The following is a 24,193-nucleotide window of genomic DNA, read 5'->3' on the forward strand; positions in this document are numbered from 1 at the left end:
AAATGCTCATGATTTTTCTAGATTAGTAACTTTAATCATATTCTTCCATCATATTATAACAGTTTTAAAAATTCAGAGTATTATACTCCAAAGATGTCAGCTGTAAGGTCATACTATTAACAATCATAATCTTTAAGTAAGTTTGAGTGTCTGGCAGTTTGTGAAAGAATGCAATATAAGCAGTGGTTAAATGTGAAAAAGAATAGGAAAGTGTGGAAAGGAAGAGAGGCATACTTTATTATTATGATTATGTAATCATGTTACTTTACATAAGGATGTATGGCACTGCATGTGATGCAGTGGCATTCCAGGTATGGATTCTAGGACAATTTTGGGGACTTTATTTGGGACTTCTGCTTCAAATCCTCAGTAAAAATCCTGCTTGGAGATTATATATATGTCACTAAAAGCTGTTTCAGTACATGGAAAGAGACATTCTCTTTCTTGAGTCTGGCAAGAAAATCTGAGTACAGTGTTTGTCCTCCTGCAAATCTCTTCAAAATGATTAGGCACTTGGAAGACTGTAAGAATGAAACTAGTGAGTATAGATATCTTGATGGACTTAGTTCTGATCCATGTCAGCCTCTGAATGCTCTTCAGATAGTAAATGAGAATACCTAGAATTACATGGAATGGTTCAGAGTCAAAGGGATGTCAAGAGGAGGCCAGGGAGAGAGAATGCTAATTTGGAAAAGAGTCCCTCTTGCGTAAAATAATCTAGAGTTAATTTGGTGAAACACTGAGTAAAATTTAGTAAATTTGGGTGGTGCAATGGAAGGAGTGTAAATCCTGTTGTCAGAATCACTTGCTCTTCATGGGTCCAAATCTGGTCTCAGACACTTACTGAGTGACCTTGGACATCACTTAATATTGTTTCCCTCCATTTCTCATCTGAAAATGAGCTGGACAAGAAAATGGCAAAACACTTCAATATCTCTGCCCAAAAACTTCAGGTAAGGTCACAAAGAGTCCAATATGACTGTAAAATAACCAAAATAAAAGTAACTCAGCAACAAAAGATCCTATTACATGTAGAGTACTGAGCCAGGCAATGGAATAGATACACAGATTAAGTTATAGTCCCTAATCCCAAGAAGTTACAGAGCAGTTAGGGGGATATTAAATATATTTAACTGAATCAAATGCAAAAAATATTATCTGTGAAATAAGAATGAAAATGAGTAGAGACCATTCAGAAAGAGTTGTATAACAACATCTGAAAGGAAAAACCAGAAAAGTCACTAAAGAAAGTAATATAGTGCAAGAAACCAATGGTGAATTCTGATACTAGAAATGTGACTGTTTTTAAATTATATTTTATAATATGTTCTGTGTAAGGACATGTAAGTCTCACACATTTTTTTTTCCTTCTGACAAAGGAAGAGAAATGTTAACATGAGCACTTTTGATAGTCAACTGACTTGCATATAAAAATAGGTGAAAATCTTCCTGCCAATTTCCAAATTTCTTAAGACTGAGCACAAAATGTGAAAAAAATGGATAATTAAGGCTTTAAACATGTTTCAACTCAAGAAGAGCTGATAGAGATCATAGTAAATGGAGATTAAACAAGAATTAAGAGGAAGGACCTAAGTAGAAACACAATTTTCTAGTCTCTTTTCTTCTCTTTTACCTATTTTCCTCATCAGAGAAAGCAGTTCTTTTCATTCTTTCTGGTGGTCATATAAGCAAATTTTACTTTGTCCCAAAAAAAAGACTGGGGACCTATATGTCAAAATATACCAAGAGGGACTAGGACTCTATTGAACCCAGAATATGATGCTATATTGGTTTGAAACCTAATTCCATTCTATTGGCAGAATAGGTTTTGTGATATTTTATAGATATTGTAAATAAATTACAGTCTTAATTACAATGACTTATTTTTATACCCTTGGATATTTATACTATACTAGATACTAATAAAAAATTATGTTTATAAATATTCACCAATATTTCTTAGTCTTGCTTTCCCTCTTTTCAGCAAATTCATGTATTTAGTGAATGGATATTGAATCTACCTCAGTATAAGGATACCGTTATTTTAAAAGTACCAATAATTCCTAGATTTAGAAAACCAATGATAGGTTAAAATCTATTCATAGACGTGTGTGTGTGTGTGTGTGTGTGTGTAAAACATTGCTATGTTGAAAACAAGAGTGCTTTGGATACCACTTTGGAGATATGTAAAATTTGACTTGGATATTTGATATTTTACATTTATATTCATGAGTTAAATATAGATTCTCAAAAGTTAAAATAATATTTTAATTCACTGTAGTATGATAAAGTGATGACTTGTCTTCTTGTTTGAAATATTGTAGGTAGAAGATAGAGAACAAATGGAAACACACAATAAGACCTCTGTGACTATGTTTTTCCTTCATGGTCTTATTGGCTACCCTGTCTTTTATTTGGTTTTCTTTCTGTTATGCCTTATCATGTACATTGTGGTCCTATTGGGCAACAGTTTCCTCATTACAATCATCGTTCTGGACTCTCATCTCCATACTCCTATGTATTTCTTTCTCTGTAATCTCTCATTTCTGGACATCTGCTATACATCAGCTTCTATTCCCTTGTTACTTGCTAACTTCCTTTCAGAGGAAAAATCTATTTCCTTCATTGGATGTGGACTAGAGATGTTCTTTTCCTTTGCCATGGGATCCACAGAATGTGTGCTCCTTTCTGTAATGGCATTTGATCGTTATGTGGCCATTTGCAACCCTCTGAGATATACAATTATCATGAACAAAGGGCTTTCTATGACGATGGTGAGTGGTTGTTGGATGGCAGGTGGGTTGACTTCAGTGATACAAACCTCCTTAGCTATGCGTTTGACATTTTGTGGGAATGTCATTGACAATCTCACATGTGAAATCCTGGCTGTGTTGAAATTGGCTTGTGAAGATATTTCCCTCAATGTGATTATGATAGTGATATCAAATAGTTTTGTAATAGTGACTCCAGTGGTATTCATATTCATCTCCTACTTATTCATCCTTGTTACCATCTTGAGAATCAATTCTGTTGAGGGAAGGAAAAAAGCCTTTTCTACCTGCTCTTCCCATCTGACTGTAGTGATTATGTTTTATGGGACCACCCTCTTTATGTACATGAAGCCAAAATCCAAAAACCCCTATGCAATGGATGAGCTGATTGCTCTCTTCTATGGTGTGATTATCCCTATGCTGAATCCCATCATTTACAGTCTGAGGAACAAGGATGTGAAAGCTGCTGTGAAAAAGCTCAGCAAAAATATCTTCTCATAGAGAACATAAGAGACTGTAATATGCCAATCATATAAGGAAAAGAAAAAATAACTACCCACATTCAGAATCCACTTTTCAAAGCCTGGTTGTTTCTCTTCTGTACTGAACCACTTCACCATAATCACCTATTATAAGAAATAATCATGGATGGGACTATACTGAAAAATATACAATATGAAATTTTTTTCTGTTTGGAAAGATAAAGGACTTAAGATTTACATTAGTAGAATTATGATGACAAAGCTAAAAACAAGAAGATAGAAGCTGAAAGCAATGCTAGACAAAATTTCCCAGTAATCAGAACTTCATTGGAGTGGAATGGATGGCATTGAGAAGTAATGTTTCCCCTCACTTAAGACCTCCAAGTAGAATTAATTAACCACATATTGGGTATGTTAGAAGTGTTGAAGCAGAAGTTTTTTTTTTTACATATGGGGTGTACTAAATAACTTCTGAGATAATAATAATGATGATTATAGCTACCATTTCTCTATTTTTAAAAGATTAATAAATAGTTTACACAACTTATCATATTTGATTCTCATATCACTCATGGGAGGAAGGTATGAATTCTGCCAAATTGAAAAGATTCAAGAAGTTAATTACTTGCTTAGGTCTATCAATGCAGGATATAGATGCACAGATTCAATACAGTTTCCATATTTTGTGATATTCTTAATATCTTTAAGTGAGAAATCACTCTATAAATTGACCTAACTTTATCCAACATTCTTCTTGCTTCTATATAATCATAAACAAAAACATTATACTGTTAGTTTTGTTTCATCATTAATCTCTCTCTCTCTGTCACTCAGTTTCTTTGTTTCTGTCACTGTCTCCCTATATTTTTTTGTTTGCGTGGAGGGAAAAGGAGAAACGGGAAAGGGTAAGTTAAGTAGAAGGGAAAACAGAAATAGTAAGAGAAAAGTATAAAAAGGGGTAAGGACTCTAAAGGTAGAGGGCTGCTTGAGGCAAGTAGTACCCCTAAGTAAAATACTGGGGAGGAGGGAAAGGGGAAAAGGAAAGAGAAAAGTATAATTTAGGGTTAATAAAATAACAGGAAATACAGATAGTTTTAACTGTAAATGTGAGTGTGGTGAACTCTCCCATAAAACATAAGCACATAGCAGACTGAATTAAAAGCCAGAACCCTACAATATGTTGTTTACAAGAAACACATTTAAAGCAGAGTGATACATACAAAGTAAAGGTAAAAGACAGGCAGAATTGATTATGCTTCAGGTGAAGTAAAAAAAAAAAAAAAAAACAGGGATAGCCATCCTGATCTCAGATCAAGCAAAAGCAAAAATTGATCTAATTAAAAGAGATAAGGAAGGAAACTATATCTTGCTAGAGGGTATCATAGATAATGAAGCAATATCAATACTAAACATATATGCACCAAATGGTATAGCGTGGAAATTCCTAAAGGAGAACTTAAGAGAGCTACAAAAAGAAATAGACAGCAAAACTGTAATACTGAGAGATCTCAAACTTGCTCTCTCAGAACAAGATAAGTCAAATCACAAAATAAATAAGAAATAAGGTCAATAGAATCCTAGAAAAGTAAGATAACCTTTGGAGAAATTGAATGGAGACAGAAAGGAGTACATTTTCTTCTCAGCAGTACATGGAACTTATACAAAAATTGATCATATATTAGGACATAAAGACCTCAAAATTAAATGCAGAAAGGCAGAAATAGTGAATGCATTTTTTTTAGATCACAATGCAATAAAAATTACATTCAATAAAAGGCCAGAGGAAAATAGATCAAAAAGTAAATGGAAACTAAATAATCTAATCCTAAAGAATGAATGAGTGAAGCAGAAAATCATAGACACAATCAATTATTTCAGCCAAGAGAATAAAATTAATGAGACAACATACCAAAATTTATGGAAAGCAGCCAAAGAGATAATAAGAGGAAATTTTATCTTTCTAGATGCTTACTTGCATAAAATAGAGAAGGAGAAGATTAATCAATTGGGCTTGCAACTAAAAAAGCTAGAAAAAGAACAAATTAAAAGCCCCCAATCAAATACCAAATTTAAAATTCTAAAAATAAATGGGTAGATTAATAAAATTAAAAGTAAAAAAATTGTTGAATTAATAAATAAAATTGAGTTGGTTTTATGAAAAAAAAAACCAACAAAATAGATAAACCTTTAGTTAATTTGATTAGAAAAAGGAAAGAGGAAAATCAAATTGTTAGTCTCAAAAATGAAAAAGGAGAACTATCTCCAAATGAAGAGGAAATTAGAGCAGTTATTAGGACTTGCTTTGTCCAACTTTATGTCAACAAATTTGACAACCTAAATAAAATGGAGGGTGACCTACAAAAATGTAGATTGCCCAAATTAACAGAAGAGGAAATAAATTACTTAAATAGTCCCATTTTAGAAAAAGAAATAGAACAAGTTATTAATCAACTCCCAAAATAAAAATCCCCAGGAACAGATGGATTTACATGAGAATTCTACAAAACATTTAAAGAACAATTAACTGCAATACTATGTAAACTATATGAAAAAAAATAGGGAATGAAGGACTCCTACCAAATTCCTTTTATGACACAGACATGGTATTGATACCTAAACCAGATAGATTGAAAATAGAGAAAGAAAATTATAGAACAATCTCCCTAATGAATATTGATGCTAAAATCTTAAATAAAATATTAGCAAAAAGATTACAGAAAATCATTTCCAGGATAATAACCATGACCAAGTAGGATTTATACCAGGAAAGCAGGGCTGGTTCAATATTAGGAAAACTATTAGCATAATTAACTTTATCAATAACCAAATTAACAAAAACCATATGATTATCTCAATAGATACAGAAAAAGCATTTGATAAAATCCAACACCCATTCCTATTAAAAACACTAGAAAATATGGGAATAAATGGATTTTTCTTTAAAATAGTCAGCAACATCTGTTTAAAACCATCAGCAAGCATCATATGTAATGGGGATAAACTGGAAGCATTCCCAATAAGATCAAGGTGAAATAAAGGTTACCCACTATCACCATTACTATTCGGTGTTGTGTTAGAAATGTTAGCTTTGGCAATAAAATAAGACAAAGAGATTAAATGAATTAGAATAAGTAGTGAGGAAACCAAATTATCACTCTTTGCAGATGATATGATGGTATACTTAAAGAACCCTAGAGAATCAACCAAAAAAACTATTAGAAATAATCCACAATTTTAGCAAAGTCTCAGGATATGAAATAAATCCACATAAATCATCAGGATTTTTATACTTCACTAACAAAACCCAATAGCAAGAGATACTAAGAGAAATTCCATTGAAAATAACTGTTCATAGTATAAAATATTTGGGAATCTATCTGCCAAAGGAAAGTCAGGAACTATATGAGGAAAACTACAAAATACTTCCCACACAAATAAAGTCAGATCTAACCAATTAGAAAAATATCAAGTGCTCTTGGATAGGTCATCAAATATAATAAAGGTGACAATACTACCTAAACTAACCTATTTATTTAGTGCTATACCAATCAAATTCCCAAGAAACCATTTTACTCACCTAGAAAAAATAACAACAAAATTCATCTAGAAGAATAAAAAGATCAAGAATTTCAAGGGAATTAGTAGGGAAAAAAGCAAATGAAGGTGGTCTAGCTGTGCCAGATGTAAAATTATATTGTAAATCATCAGTCATCAAAACCATTTTGTACTGGTTAAGAAATAGAGCAGTTGATCAGTGGAATAGATTAGGTTCACAAAAAAAAAAAATTAGTTAATGACTAGTGTTTGACATGCCCAAAGACCCCAGCTTTGGGGATGAGAATTCACTATTTGACAAAAACTGCTGGGAAAATTGGAAACTAGCATGGCAGAAAGTAGGCATAGACACACACCTAACACCATATACCAAGACTAGGTTGAAATGGATTCATGAGCTAGACATAAAAAATTATATTATAAACAAATTAGAAAAACATAGGATAATATATCTCTTAGATCTGTGAGGGAGGAAGGAATTTGTGACCAAAAAAGAACTAGAGATTATTATCAACCAAAAAAACTATTAGAAATAATCCACAATTTTAGCAAAGTCTCAGGATATGAAATAAATCCACATAAATCATCAGGATTTTTATACTTCACTAACAAAACCCAATAGCAAGAGATACTAAGAGAAATTCCATTGAAAATAACTGTTCATAGTATAAAATATTTGGGAATCTATCTGCCAAAGGAAAGTCAGGAACTATATGAGGAAAACTACAAAATACTTCCCACACAAATAAAGTCAGATCTAACCAATTAGAAAAATATCAAGTGCTCTTGGATAGGTCATCAAATATAATAAAGGTGACAATACTACCTAAACTAACCTATTTATTTAGTGCTATACCAATCAAATTCCCAAGAAACTATTTTACTCACCTAGAAAAAATAACAACAAAATTCATCTAGAAGAATAAAAAGATCAAGAATTTCAAGGGAATTAGTAGGGAAAAAAGCAAATGAAGGTGGTCTAGCTGTGCCAGATGTAAAATTATATTGTAAATCATCAGTCATCAAAACCATTTTGTACTGGTTAAGAAATAGAGCAGTTGATCAGTGGAATAGATTAGGTTCACAAAAAAAAAAAAATTAGTTAATGACTAGTGTTTGACATGCCCAAAGACCCCAGCTTTGGGGATGAGAATTCACTATTTGACAAAAACTGCTGGGAAAATTGGAAACTAGCATGGCAGAAAGTAGGCATAGACACACACCTAACACCATATACCAAGACTAGGTTGAAATGGATTCATGAGCTAGACATAAAAAATTATATTATAAACAAATTAGAAAAACATAGGATAATATATCTCTTAGATCTGTGAGGGAGGAAGGAATTTGTGACCAAAAAAGAACTAGAGATTATTATTAACCAAAAAATAGACAATTTTGGTTATACTAAGTTTAAAAGTTTTTGTGCAAACAAAACTAAGGCAGACAAGATTAGACGGGAAGCAATAAACTGGGAAAATATTTTCACATTCAGAATTTCTGATAAAGGCCTCATTTATTAAATATATAGAGAACTGACACAAATTTGTAAGAACTCAAGCCATTCTCCAATTGATAAATAGTCAAAGGATATGAACAGACAATTTTCAGATGAAGAAATTGAAACCATTTCTAGTCATATGAAAAGGTGCTCCAAATCACTACTGATCAAAGAAATGCAAACTAAGACAACTCTGAGATACCACTACACACCTCTCAGATTGGCTAAGATGATGGGAAAAAATAATGATGAATGTTGGAGGGATGTGGGAAAACTTGGGCACTGATACATTGTTAGTGAAACTGTGAACGAATCCAACCATTCTGGAGAGCAATTTGGAACTATGCTCAAAAAGTTATTAAACTGTGCATACATACCCAATGAACCAGCACTGTTTCTACTGGGCTTTTATATTCCAAAGAGATCTTAATGGAGGGAAAGGGACCCACATGTGCAAAAATGTTTGTGGTAGCAGTTTTTGTAGTGGCTAGAAACTAGAATCTGAGTAGATGCCCATCAGTTGGAGAATGGCTGAGTTATTGTATATGAATGTTAGAGAATATTATTGCTCTGTAAGAAATTATCAGCAGGATGATTTCAGAGAGGCCTGGAGAGACTTACATGAACTGATGCTGAGTGAAATGAGGAGAACCAGGAGATCATTGTACACTACATGATGATCAATTTTAATGGATGTAGCTTGCCTCAACAATGAAATGATTCAAACCAATTCCAGTTGTTCAGTGATGAGGAGAGCCATCTACACCCAGATGAGCTCTATGGGAATTGAATGTGGAACACAGTATAACATTCTCACTCTTTCTGTTGTTGTTTGTTTGCATTTTGTTTTCTTTCCCAGTTTTTTTTCCCCTTCTTGATCTGATTTTTCTTGTGCAGCAAGATAACTGTATAAATATGTGTACATATATTGAATATAATATATATTTTAACATATTTAACATAAATTACCTGCCATCGAGGGGAGGGTGAGGATGAAAAGAGGGGGGTAATTTGGATCAGAAGATTTTTTAAGGCTCAATATTGAAAAATTACCCATGCATATGTTTTGTAAATAAAAAGCTTTAATAAACATAAAAGTATCAATTATAATATTTTATTACTTCATGTAAGATAAGGTGTTTTTTTCATCATGTTTTTCTCAAAGTCCAGTAATCCTTATATTAGCTCTCCTAGATTTATTTTCCAGGTCAGTTCCTTTTCCTAGGAGATATTTCATATTTTCTTCAATTTTTTTAATTGTTTTAATTTTGTGTGATCTATTCTTGAAGTCTCATTGAGTCTTTCACTTCCATTTCTTCAATGCTAATCTTAGTGCATTATTTTCTTTAGTTACCTTTTTTGGCTCTTTTTGTATTTGGCCAAGTAAATTATTTTGTTCATTGCATTTTTTTCATTTCACAAATTCTGTTGTTCAATGAGTTGGTAACTTTTTCATATCTATTTTGTAAGGAGTTATATGCTTTTCCCATTTCATCAGATCTATTTTGTAGGAAGCTATATGCTTTTCCCATTTCTTCAAATTTCTTCCTCCTCCACAAGTCTGAGAGATAAACTATCCTATGTTCCTCTAATTTATTTATAATCTTGTTCTTTATGCCTAAATCCTGGACCCATTTTGATCTTATCTTGGTATATGGTGTTAAGTGTGGGTCCATGCCTAATTTCTGCCATACTAATTTCCAGTTATCCCAGCAGTTTTTGTCAAATAATGAATTCTTATCCCAAAAGTTAGGATCTTTGGGTTTGTCAAACACTAGATTTCTATAGTTGACTATTCTGTCTTGTGAACCTAACCTATTCCACTGATCAACTAATCTATTTCTTAGCCAATACCAAATGGCTTTGGTGACTGCTGCTTTATAATATAGTTTTAGATCAAGTACAGCTAGGCCACCTTCATTTAATTTTTTTTTTTTCATTAATTCCCTTGAGGTTCTTGATCTTTTGTTCTTCCATATGAATTTTGTTGTTATTTTTTCTAGATCATTAAAATATTTTCTTGGAAGTCTGATTGGTATAGCACTAAATAAAGAGATTAGTTGAGGGAGTATTATCATCTTTATTATATTCGCTCAGCCTATCCTGGAGCACGTAATATTTTTCCAATTATTTAAGTCTGACTTTATTTGTGTGGAAAGTTTTTTTGTAATTTTGCTTATATAGTTCCTGACTTTCTTTGGCAGATAGATTCCCAAATATTTTATACTATCAGCAATTACTTTAAATGGATTTTCACTTTGTAACTCTTATTGGATTTTGTTAGTAATATATAAGCATGCTGATGAGTTGTGTGGGTTTATTTTGTATCCTGCAAATTTGCTAAAAATGTGGATCATTTCTCATAGCTTTTTAGTAGAATCTCTTGGTTTCTCTAAATATAACATCATATCATCTGCAAAGAGTGATAATTTGGTTTCCTCATTACCTACTCTAATTCCTTTAATCTCTTTCTCAACTCTTATTGCCAAAGCTAGCATTTCTAATACAATATTAAATAATAATGGTGATAGTGGGCAAACTTGTTTCACTCCTGATCTTACTGGGAATGATTCCAGCTTATCCCTATTACATATGATGATTACTGACTGGTTTTAAATAGATGCTACTAATCATTTTAAGTAAAAGTCCATTTATTCCTATAGTATCAGATATTTTTAATAGGAATGGATGTTGGATTTTATCAAATCTGCATCTATTGAGATGATCATATGTTTTTTGTTAATTTGGTTATTAATATAATCAATTATGCTAATATTTTCCTAATATTGAACCAGCCTTGCATTCTTGGTATAAATCCTACTTGGTCATGGTGTATTATCCTGGAAATTATTTTCTGTAATCTTTTTATTAATATTTTATTTAAGATTTTAGCATCAATATTCATTAGGGAGATTGGTCTATAATTTTCTTTCTCTATTTTCAATCTACCTGGTTTAGGTATCAATACCATGCCTGTGTCATTAAAGGAATTTGGTAGGACTCCTTCATTCCCTATTTTTTCAAATAGTTTATATAACATTGGAGTTAAGTTCTTTAAATATTTGGTAGAATTCACATGTAAATCCATTTGGTCCTGGGATTTTTCCTTAGGAAGTTGATTAATAACTTGTTCTATTTCTTTTTCTAAAATGGGACTATTTAAGCAATTTATTTCCTCCTCTCTTAATCTGGGAAGCCTATATTTTGAAGGTAGTCATCCATTTCACTTAGGTTATCAGATTTATTGGCATAAAAGTGAGCAAAGTGATTCCTAATTATTGCTCTAATTTCCTCTTCATTGATGGAAAGTTCTCCCATTTAATTTTTAAGACTAACAATTTGGTTTCCCTTTTTTCCTTTTTCTAATCAGATTTACCAAAGGTTTATCTATTTTGTTGGTTTTTCCATTTCTAACTTTTTTTTACTGAGTTATTTGCTTTTTCCAATTCACAAATCCTACTTTCCTGGGAGTTCTTTATCTTTTTCAATTCACAAATTCTTTTTCCCTGGAAGTTCTTTACCTTTTCCAATTCATATTTCAGGAAGTTATTTTCCATTTTATCAAATTTTTCTTTAAGTGAATTATATGCCCTTTCCATACTCTGTTGCAGAGCTTCTCTTTCCTTTGCCCATTTTTCTTCTAGCAATCTTTTAAGATCTTTTATAATTTCTTCTAGGAGAGCCTTGTGGGATGGGGATCAGATTACATCCCCCTGTGGTTTTTTTTTTTTTTTTTTTTTCTTCTAGAGACTGTCTAGTCTCCTTGGGGTTGAAAAGCTTCTCTCTTTCTGTATAGAAGCTATTGATGGTTAGCCTACACTTGGCTTTTTTACTCATTTTTTTTAAAAGCTCTTAGTGTCTGCCTTCAGGGCAAGGAGGTTACCAGCTCCCTCTGAAGAACAGGGATAGATATATGGATAGTAGCTGTCCTGCAAATGGGCTGATAAGAATGGCCGAGTTGCAGAAGTGCCCTGGGAAGAACCTCACACTGGAAATGTTTTTGCCCTGGGAAGCCCAACCGTGCTGCGGAAGTTCTATTGCCGCTGGGCAGAGCCCTCCTGCTGTGCAGATTTGTGGCTGCCGCAAGCAAAAGCCCCATCCTCTGGACTATGGCTATACAGCTGTGCTATAGTCTGTGCTAAGTCACTCTGGGTTCTGGCTGGGTGTGGCCAGGTCCTGTGAAACTCTGGTGTTTTGGAGTATACTCTATTTTTGGCATTTCTGTTACCTCTTTGCTGATCTACTACTTTGCGACCAAAGCAGAGCAGCCAACCTGTGGTAGAGTGCTTCCTGCAAAATTTCCACCCACTGAGAACTTCCCCTCCCTGGTCTGCTCTCTATTTCTATTCTCTGCCATCTTAGCTCTCTCCTCCCCCCCCCCCCAGATATATTTTTCAAGAGACAAGGGATTTAAATAATTTTCTCCATCATATATGCACAGTAACCTCTCTTTAGTTTTGTTTGTCCTAAATCTAATTTTAGTGAATTTGGAATCATAGAACCATACAATGTTAGAGCTAAAAACAAATCTAGAAACATTGAAGTGAGAATGTCAGAATTGTCAGGGATAATAGAAGACAATATTTTGCAAGGTTCAAAGAACCTTAAAACTTAAAATAATAGAATGGAAAGGTAGAAGAATACCTTAGAATAAGAATGTAGAAGGGACATCTTGAACCAAGATGATGAAGTAAACTGTAGATCACTTTTAACTCAGCCATATTCACTTCCAAACAACCATGTAACATTGCCCTCAGTCAAATCCTGGAACAGGACAACCACTAAAAAGCTGAGGTGAAACAAACTTTGGGCCCAAGATACTTGGAAGATCAACAGGAAAGGTCTATCTCATTTGGGTAAAAGGTATTGCAGTCCAGGACAGGAAATGTCTCAGCAAGTCAGTAGTAATCCCTACTTAAAATTGTCTTGACATATAATTGGGAAAAATAAAATACTATTTAAAAAAGGAATGTAGGAGGTTAAATAATAGATGTATGAATAATATTAAAACCTAGAGGTTGGAACTAGTTCATATGATTCCATAAATGGGAAGCATCATCTAAAGGTGAATTCAAAGCTAAGTCACAAGTACCCTAGTGGAAGCTGACAAAAAGTGCTAGAAAGATCATTCAGGAGCAAGAGAGTTGAGAGATTCCTTTTCTCAGTAAATGGATTCTTTCTTCTCTGCCACCATATTTCTTTGTAAGTTTGCTCTTTTTTTTTAAATTTGAATTGCCTTTAGATTCTGTGATAAGTTTGCTTATTTCTTTATCATTCCCACCAAGATATGCAGGAGATCATAGAATAGAGGATTTTAAAATCATGGATTTATAGTTGAGAGGCCTCTTAAAGTTTATTGAATCCAAAATTCTTTTTTACATGATTTTCTTTTCAACATTTCTAGCCAAAGGCCCTTTCCCAGTTCCCATTTCCCTGAGAATCTCTGAAAATAATTGTTCCCAAGACAGTCCCACTCTTCTCATTTACCTTTAAGTATGAAATGTAAAGATGTCTTCCTGTTTTTAAACAACGATACTACATAACTACATTGAGAAGCAGTCTTGGTGACTCGAGGGAGCAACAAACAAATAAACATTAATAGCATATCTGTCATTTCAAACTGGCTCTTTTTATGGAGACAGTTGCTTTACTCAAGTTAGTTCTAATTATTACCTTTTTCCATGTGATTCCTATTTAATTAAAAATGTTAATGAAATATTGCTTGGTTTGAGAATGCTTCCCTTTCCAAAGTAAAGCCATAATATTAGAGTAGAAAATAGTATTGTTTGCAACTCCATGCCCTGGTTGATTAAAAATGATTTACCACTGAATCTGGATGAAGGTTTTGTTGTTATTGTTGCTATTGTTTTCATTTTGTTATTGTTTTTGGTTTTGTTTTTTTTGTTTTGTTTTGTTTTGCTGAAGCAATTGAGGTTAAGTGACTTGCCCAGGATCATACAGCTAGGAAGTATTAAGTGTTTTAATCCAGATTTTAACTCAGGTCCTCCTGATTTCAGGGCTGGTGCTCTATCCACTAGCTGCTCCATACATGAAATTTAACTCCTCTTCCTCATAACCTTCCTCAAAGTATTCTTCAAGGAATCTTTTTAATTCATGAAGTCATTTAAATATTTATATATGAGTTATGTGAAAATTAACTTTAAAAGCTTTAGGGATAGTATAATGATCCAATTACATTAAACTTATTTGGTATTTTTAATTGATGACTTGACAGACAAAATGCAGAACAGACAGATGCTTTCAAATTTTTTCTGAGGATACATTATTGATTTGAATTTCCACATTTCTTTTTATACCTCTGTGTACCGGCAGCTGTAGTTAAGTATCAAACCTGCTCTCATCTTGTCATATTGATCTCCTGTTTTATAGTAAGGCTGACTCTTTACACACAATGAGTGTATGCATAAATATTTCCTATAGCATCAATCCAAATTCCAAGTCAGATTGATATTTTAACACATATATACTAATGGTAGGAATAGTTTTTAAATGGAGAAAACAGAAAAATGTGAAATTTATGAAATTCAGTTACATGAATTCAAAATTAAAGGATGAGACTCAACCTTTAAAATTTAATGGGTTCGCTCAAACCTCTCTTTTTGACCCTGTTATTTGAACATTTTTATCAGTGTCTAACAGATTTACTACAATTTTGAATAATAAAATTTTGGGAAAATGAGATGACAAGCTGAATTAGAGATTTGAGAATTTAAAAGATCTTGACAACTAGAGGGATAAGTCACCTGATCAAGTATAAAGTTCCATGTCATTAGTCTTAAAAAAAGTAAGTTAACTGCTTGTTAAGATATAAAAACTGAACATTAGCATCATATGACCCTTCTTAGAAATTATGTTTTAATTTCTATAACTCTTTCATTTTCTTGCAATCCATTTCACCTAGAAAGGTGCAAGGTGAGTGGGAAAGAGAGTGTTCTCCTATTCTAATTCTTTTAACTCTTTCTATTTTTTGAACCAATTGCAATAGTCTAATTCAATTCCTCTAGGGAGTAGGTAATCATTTCAGTTCACCAGGTATTATATGAAGCTCTTTTTCAAAGGGCTTCTTCTGTGAAACTTCATCTTAAAAGTCATGATCTCAAGTTCAGTGCCTCACTGAATGTTATTTCCATTTCTTTCAAAGGCCACTATTGTTTGACAGGCCATAGTTAGGCCTATATTTGGGGATGTTATACCCAGATAGATGAAACTTAGGAGATACATATACTCTAAGGTAATAATGAGCCTCATACTCAGGTCATGAAAGGATTGGCAGATGTGCTTGATGAATTAGTCATCCAGGAAAGATCAGGAATGATTTAAGAGATATGGCAATAAGAAAGTTAACATTTTCCCCACTTTTTAATAAGAGAACAGAGTCCATAATCTCTAGACCAGTGAACTTGATTTAAGTTCCTAGAAAAATTCTAGAGTTCATTAATGGAAATCTAGAAATAGTCATTGGTTACAAAGTACTAATATCACCTCAACAAAAACAGATTATGTCATACCAACTTTGCTTTCTATTTTGATAGAATTTTTGATATGAGGAATACTACAAAAATCTTTTATCTAAATTATATCAAAACATTGTATAAATTACTTGCTATTATTCTTGTGAGAAGATAAACATGGAGTGATTTTCCAAACAGATTTTGATAGATACATTTATATTTGCTGGGAGTTGTTGATGGTTCAAAGTCTAGATTACAAGAAGTCTGCAGGAAATTGTTCCAATGATCTATCTCCTTTTTATACACTTTTATCAATGACTCAGATAAAGATACAGTTAACACATTCACCAAATTTGCAAGAGGTACAAAACTGTGAGGGATAATCCACACAAATGGCAAAGTAAAGTTCCAGAACCAATCTCTAAGAAAGACACAGAAAAATAGGAGTGTTTATGCATATGTATTTATATGTGTGTGTGTGTGTGTGTGTGTGTGTGTGCATACACAAGGGGGTAGTTTTGTGAAAACCCATTAAACCTATCATAATACTAGATTTTCAGACAGCATGCAACCCCAAATGTTGTGTATATATACATATCTGTATATGTATGACTATATGTATATGTATGTAACTGTCAGCTATAGTGTAACTTTTGCTAAGCATTAATAGCACAATTTTATAAATTTCTTAAAAATAGCAGAATTATTCTAAATACTTATAAACATATTACAAAAAAACATAAAATATGTGACATGAAACAAAAACTTGGTCTACTTCATTGAAGTTAATTCATTGAATTATTTAGATGAAATAATACATTTGCAACTCCCACTTTTGGTATTCTCTATGTTGTTTTGCCAAAAAAATCATCATAGTTGATTATATGCAGTAAAATTGTCAATAAACTATGCTGTACAACAACAATCAAAGATAGACTAGACCATAATTTTGTATTCCCCTCTACTAATATCACGAAATAGAGACACTCTCAAATAATGAATCGATCATAATGTATTATGTTCTTGCTAATTACCAGGTATTACCTAAGCATTTAAAGTATAAAAATATGAAGACAATGTTGAAATAATCACTTTTTGGAATGAGCTTGCATACTATTAGGGAAGATTAGTACATATGTACATATGTACAGAATAAATGCATTCAGAATAAATCAAAATATTTAAAGGCAAATAAAAGATAGAGAGTGAGGGTACTAACAAGTTGGTGTATTAGGAAAGACATTATATAACTGATAAAAAGAAATAAGATAATTCCAAATTGATTGTCATTCCATTGTTATCTTGAAATTCATCAAGTCAAAATTAACTAAAATATTAAATATTACATCAATTAATCCCTGATGAAGAGTCACAATCCATAAATAAATATGCTGAGTAATTGGAAATTCCTAAGTAATGCTGAGTAATTTCTAACTTTCTAAAGTCTACATCTGAGAAGTTTAGCTTGAAGATGAATCTTTTTTCAAATTTCCATAGATAAATTGGTTTTTCAACAAGATTTTTGAATTATTGTTCATTTCCAAAAGATATAAATTGTTTTAGTTCTTAAAAAATATGTTTCAATGGGTTTTATCTCACCCCTTAATTGTTGCTGTTAAGTCATTTAGTCATATCTGACTCTTCATAATCTTGGTAATCAAGTTTCTTGATAAAGATACTGAAATTGTTTGCCATATCCTTTTACCACATCCTCATTTTAGAGTTGAGGAAATTGAGGAAAACAGAACTTTAAGTGACTTGCAAAGGGTCAAAAGCTTTTAAGTATTTGAAGTTGCATTTGAACACAGTTACACCTGACTCCAGGCATAGCACTTTTTCCACTGATACATCTTAGTGTATATTATGTTTCAGGTACTATATTAGGTGCTGAAGATGAAAATTATCCTTCATATGAGCTTGATGTAGATTGGAATTTTGGTCAAGTATGATTTCATTAAGAAAATCCCTGAAGAATTTTCCAAATCATCCATCTTGTAATTTTTTATTTTTATTATAGAATAATTTTTGTGAGAATAGTGAATTTATATGTTTTAAACATACTGAATCTCTCATTACTGTCACAATGTACTATATACAGTATGGATACTTACAATATATTTGCTAAATTTTTGAGTATATATCAAAATAAATTATAGTTTTACCTCATTATACTCTGTAATTTAGGATATCCTAATATTTTGCTGAATCTCATCTTAAAAAAATGGAAATGTGAGTTTTATCAGTTGTCAATCTAGCATAAATGAATTTCTGTTATGGTGGTTTATTATAATACAAAGTTTGTAAAACACATAAGAGCAAGAGATAAACATGTGGAGAATATATAAGATATGTAAGGATAAGAACTGTATTTCAACTATAATACATGAATATATTATATGGAAAGGAAGCTAATCATATTTTAAATATTGCATAAACAATAATATACTTGACACCAGAGAGAGTAATGTTATCATTGAATACCAAACACTATGTCCCAAACAAAACACATTAACTGTCAACCTTAAGCAAGTCACATGCTTTTGAAGTATATATTTCTAATGAGAAATTTCTGCACAGCTCCTTTTACCTCCTTGTTCCTCAAACTATAAATAATGGGATTCAACATTGGAGTGATAACTCCATAGGACATCCCAATGAGCTCATCAGATGTCTTAGTGTCCTTGGACTTGGGCTTCATGTACATGAAGAGGGCTGAGCCATAGAACAAGATCACGACAGTTAGGTGGGCTGAGCAGGTAGAAAAGGCTTTCTTCCTCCCTTCACTGGAGTTGATCCTCAGGATGGTGGAGATAATGAAAATATAGGAGAAGGAAATGAGCAGCAAAGGAGTAATTAAAATAACAATACTTGCAACTGTCATGATAAACACATTGAGGGAGATGTCTCCACAGATAAGTTTGAGAAGGGCCAGGATTTCACAGGTAAGGTGATCAATGATATTCCCACAGAATGGCTTTATAAGGGCCAGTAGAGTTTGTATCAGTGATATAAGAAACCCTGCTATCCATGTCCAAGCAGCCATTTGTGCACAGAGTCCCTTATTCATAATGATGGTGTATCTCAGGGGATTGCAGATGGCTACATACCTGTCATAGGCCATCACTGCCAGGAGAATGCATTCTGTGCAACCCAAGCCAAGAGAAATAACCATCTGCAGGGCACATCCAAGGAAGGAGATGGATTTTCTCTCAGACATAACAATTATCAGCATTGGAGGGATAGATGAAGATGTGTAGCATATGTCCAAAAAGGAGAGATTTCCAAGGAAAAAATACATAGGGGTGTGAAGATGGGAATCCAGGATGCTGACAATAATGAGCATGCTGTTTCCCAAGAGGATCACCAGGTACATCACCAGGCAGAGCACATAAAGAGCTAGCAAGAGGCCTGGGTAATGAGAAAGCCCAACCAGAAAAAATTCAGTCACAGCTGTGTAATTCCCCTTGTTCATATTATTTTAAGTGTGTCAACTGCAGGATTTTGGAAAGGACACCTTAAAGGAACTGGAATGAATAATAACATGTTTGTAATTAGCTTCATACTTTGAATTATGAAAATACAGATTTTTTTGTTCAGTGGTATAGGCATTTAAATATATGCAGAAGAGCAAAAATTAGGAAAATACAAAAAAAAGTACATGCAACTTGAAGCAGATGTGACCACCAGTATTTGTAGCAAAGTTTTCATGTGAGAGTAAAAACAACAAAGACACTGCTCATTGACTCAGGAAAAAGTGGAATAAATTGCAGCACATGAATCCAATGGAGGACTATTTTGCCATAACAGATGATGAATATGAAAAATTCACAGAAACTTGGGAAGACTTGCTTGAACTGATCTTGTGTGAAGTAAATAGAATTGAGGACAAATTTTAAAAGGACCATAATATTGGAAAGAAAAACAAGACAGAAAATACTACAAATATCCAATTTCAATCACTGAATATTAACAATAAACATGTGTTCATCTTCTGAGCAGATCAGTGAAGATCTAGAGGGTTGAAATGAGATAGATGTAGTTGGAATGAATTTTATGCTGATCAATTTTGTTTATTCGTTTTGAGTATTAGGAAAGTTCTATAGAATGAGAGTTTATTGGAAAGTAAAACTATTCTTTTTAAACCATAGTCCAAACTATCATTAAAATTCATCTAGAAAACTCTAATATATATGAAGACAGTTAAAATTTTAGAAATTTAAAATTTTAGAAATATTAAGTTATATGCAATGTAGTAGGGCATTCAAAAATGGTCCTTTGGTAATTTGTTCTCTTAATACTTCACATCACATCACTTTAAATAAGTTTTCCCAAGTTTTTCTGAATTTTTCATGTTCATCACCTCATCACAAAAAAGGAATCTTATTTTACACCAAAAACCCATTTGTAGTTTGATAACAAATTTATTTATCAATTTCCAGTTGATTTTATAATTGTGATGCTATAATGCTCTAGAAACAATATGTCTTAAACTCAGTAGTTCCCCAATTCTCTAAGCATCCGGTTATTACAAGTTCCTCCTCTGTCTTTACTATGGTGTACTAGTAACTTTCTCAACTTAGGCAGCCTCATACATAAACTTATCTATGAGGATACACACTTACCTCACCTCTCCAGGTGAAAAAGTGTAAAGAGTAGTTTTTGTGTTAAAAGGCTCAACTTTGGAGGACAATCAGCTAAAAGAAATGGAAAGAATATGAGGATTCAGAAAAAGAAATAGGAGTGAATTGCAAAGAGACAAGTTACAGTGTAGAGAGCCAGAATTCTGGAGAAGTATACTTGAAAAAAGATGTTAACTCAATGAAATTGATGAGATAATGGTTTTCTAGTTCTCTAGTACTTAGTATGGTGAGTTAATGGTTCTTTAGTTTACACATCATCATTACGCTGTAATGATGTAATTACAATAAGGTATATAAGGCCTAAGAAGGACTGGAAGGACCTTTCATTCTTGGCCAGCCTCGTGGGTGGCTGTCCTGACTTCTGCACTCCTGCACTATGATCAAGGCTGGTCCGGAGGTACTCCAGAAAGTTAGCCCAAACATTACATTACTGTATCATCATGAGAGTATAAACAATTCATCAACAAGACTTTATTTATATTTTATTATTTCAATAATATTTTATTTTTCTAAATACATGTCAAATAGCTTTCAACATTCATTTTTTAAAAACTTTTATGTTCCAAATTTTTATCCTTTGTACCTTACCTCCCTCCTCCCTAAGAAAACAAGCAATTTTATATAGGTTTAATATGCACAAATCTTTTAAACTTATTTCAATATTTGTCATGTTGTGCAACAAAAATCAGATCAAAGAGGAAAAAACATGAAAAATCAAAACAAAAAAGGTGAAAATGCTATGTTTCAATCCACATTCAATTTCTGTAATTCACTCTCTGATATGAATGGCATCCCACAACAATTGGCATTGCCAACAAGACTTTATTGAGTACCTACTATATGTTAGTCTATGGAGTACATAAAGTAAAGAATGGAGTAAAATAACTTAAGTTTCTACATATTATCTATTTTTATATTCAATAATATCCTTGAATAATTTGAAGAGAAATAAATAAGAAATATAAATATGTTTTCTGTCTAGGATGTATACAGTAACCTTTCTATAGCTACTCCTATTCAAGCCAAATGTATTTGGAATATAGAGTGCTATGTTAGAATATTTAAAATAACTCTAGAACATAGAATTAAGTATTCTAAAACTAAGAAAGATATTAAAAAGCAACACCAACTGTCAGAATGCAAATAGTTTTTTTTTAAAATTAGAAGACTGGGAAATACAAACGATAAAACATGTAAAGTGGTTGTTTTTTTTAGGCTTCTTAATCTTAGATATCAACTTGTTTTGTAAAAAATACTGGAGAGTTATATTTCAATATAATTAGCCTTTTAACTTTATACATTTAAGAAAACTATTCTAAGAAGATATTCATAGGTTTTATCAGACTCCAAAAGAATCCATGACATTAAAAAGAAATTCAGAACTTCTGTTTTAGGAAATAAAATGTTGGAATTGAAAGCAATCTTGAGAGTTCTTATGATTTCACAGATGAGAAAACATAGCTAAAAGTGACTCAAAAGCTAACCCTCAAAAATTTGATGGAGGATAATAAAGTGTGCTCTAAGGCTATGGTCATCATTTGAGTAAGAGAATTTAGAGATTTTGTTAATCAGAACTAGTTCCTTCCTGCTCCTGCAAACATACTTCTCTACTTTTTCTTTTTGCCTACAGCTTCCATTAGAAGTTTGCTCAATCAGTCCCACATCTCCTCCATAGGATCACAGAATATAGAAATTTAGGATCATATGTTAAAACTGAGGGGCCTCTTTAAGATAATTGAGCCCCATCCTCTCCTTATATATGACTTTTATTTTCAATATTTCTTACAAAGGGACCATTCATAGCTCCCATCTCCATTAGTATCTCTAAAAATGACCCTTCTCACATTTTTATTTACCTCCAATTTTTAGATGTAGATCTGCTCTTCTCATCTTCTCCACTGTGTTCTTCTTATTTTTGAACAAAAATTTTAAGCACACTTCCAAACATGTCCTATGGTTTGAGAAAGCACTAAAGGAATGATTATGGTCACCTAACCTATCTACTAACCTTAATGAACAAAACTGCTTTAAATCATTAATTTTGTTCCTATGCTCTCTACATTCTTTATTCAGAAATATATATATGAAACATTGTATGACTCAAGAGATTTCCTTTTCCCATCTATGGCCATGTCATTATTTTGAATCGAGAGAAGCACTATATTTCCAATTCTACCAGAAAATCCTGAGACAGCCTGTGGACCATGGATGTTTCCAAATGATTCGTTGCTGGATCTGCATGCCAATTTAACTCTCTACCCCACAAACTTCCTGAAAGTATTGTTCAGGGAATCTTTCTAATCCCTGAAGTCATTTATATCTTTATACAGAATTGTGAAGAAGTTAACTTTCAAACCTTTAGGGATGTTATCACCATATAATTGTATCAAGTTATTCAGTGGATTTAATTGATGGCATAACAAGTAAAGTACAAAGAAGAAAACAATTTCAAATTTCTTCTTGCCCACATACACAATTATGTGTATGTATGAGAAAAATCTCCAACATCTCTCTTATGTCTAACTGGTTAACTATGGAAGCTATGGAAGACTCTTGTTGAACTTCCCAATAGATCCAACCACTAACATGCAATGGGATAAGTACAGTAAGATTGAATCATGATAACAGCTTCTAGGAATAAATAGAATTTGGGCATTTGTATTCATGAGGAAAATAGATTTCATATGCACAGATTTAAGAGATATGGACTGTATGAGTATGGTTAGAAGAATTTAGAACTGATTGAAGGAGTAGACATAATCTGTTTTCAATATCATATTTATGTCAGCCAATCAGGTACTGTCCAGTAGATTAACCTAACGATTTGCTTTTGTCTCTATTGTCTGAAAAATTTTATAAGGTATTTGTGTGCTTATCATATTTGAATATTCTATAAACTTGAGAGGAAAGGATATGCTGAATTACAAATCTAAAATCAAAAAAGGTCTTCATAGACATAGAAAAATGAGTGGATGAATAATACATTTATAAAATGTTTTCTATATGCAAAACGGTGATAAGTGTGGGAAAACACATTGAAAAATAAAAGATTTCTTACTCTCAAGAAGTTATTTTCTAATATATATATATATATATGTATACATACATATATATATATATATATATATATATATATATATATATATAGGAAATATAGTAAAAGCAAAAAACAGAAGTCATATGAAAAGTCCCATTGTCCTAAGGATGCAGTGGTAAAACAAATAAATGGTAATGCTCCTTTAATATCATTTTCATTGATAAAATCCTATCAGTTTCTGATATTCAATCAATTGCCTTTAAAAAAGCTTTAGGGAAAAGAACTTTATTTTCTGTGTCTTCAATAGCTATAGCTATAGCAATTACAAATAGCAATTCACAGACTGTATCTCCACAGGGACTACTTCTCAGGATGAGAAAAAAACTCAGGTAGAAAAACTTCACTAAAGAACTCCCAAGATTAGAAGTTCAGGGACCCTGGGTTGTTTTCATAGAGACCTGAAGGAATATGGTGGCCTAAAAGCTGCAAGTGATGGCTGGCCTACATGGAACATTCAGCTTTCTGTCTCTCTCCAGGATACTTTGTTGATTCAGTTACACTGACTTGTCAGCTTTATGAATAGCAGGTGACAGTGGAAGGGATGATTGGCTCTTCTCCACAGGACTTATTTCCCTGGATGATGACTGTGAGGGCTGAGATTGACAAAGCACTTGTGGTCTAGGGATTGCTGTTAGTGTGATGACTCCTTAATCTCATGTTTTACTCTTAAAATAA

General features: G+C 32.5%; 2 protein-coding genes across 2 annotated transcripts; one reads left to right on the forward strand and one right to left on the reverse strand.

Moving 5' to 3' along the window:
- The first annotated feature begins 2,342 nt into the window (after window positions 1-2,342).
- LOC127557672 (olfactory receptor 13D1-like) lies at window positions 2,343-3,272 on the forward strand. Its single transcript, XM_051991016.1, has one exon. The coding sequence runs from the start codon at window positions 2,343-2,345 to the stop codon at window positions 3,270-3,272; it is 930 nt and encodes a 309-aa protein (XP_051846976.1).
- A 15,039-nt stretch (window positions 3,273-18,311) lies between these two features.
- Window positions 18,312-19,253, reverse strand: LOC127557770 (olfactory receptor 13D1-like). Its single transcript, XM_051991105.1, has one exon. The coding sequence runs from the start codon at window positions 19,251-19,253 to the stop codon at window positions 18,312-18,314; it is 942 nt and encodes a 313-aa protein (XP_051847065.1).
- Window positions 19,254-24,193: the final 4,940 nt, after the last annotated feature.

Source organism: Antechinus flavipes, chromosome 1 (genome assembly GCF_016432865.1).
Source record: "Antechinus flavipes isolate AdamAnt ecotype Samford, QLD, Australia chromosome 1, AdamAnt_v2, whole genome shotgun sequence".
In the NCBI taxonomy this organism is placed as follows: Eukaryota; Metazoa; Chordata; class Mammalia; order Dasyuromorphia; family Dasyuridae; genus Antechinus; species Antechinus flavipes.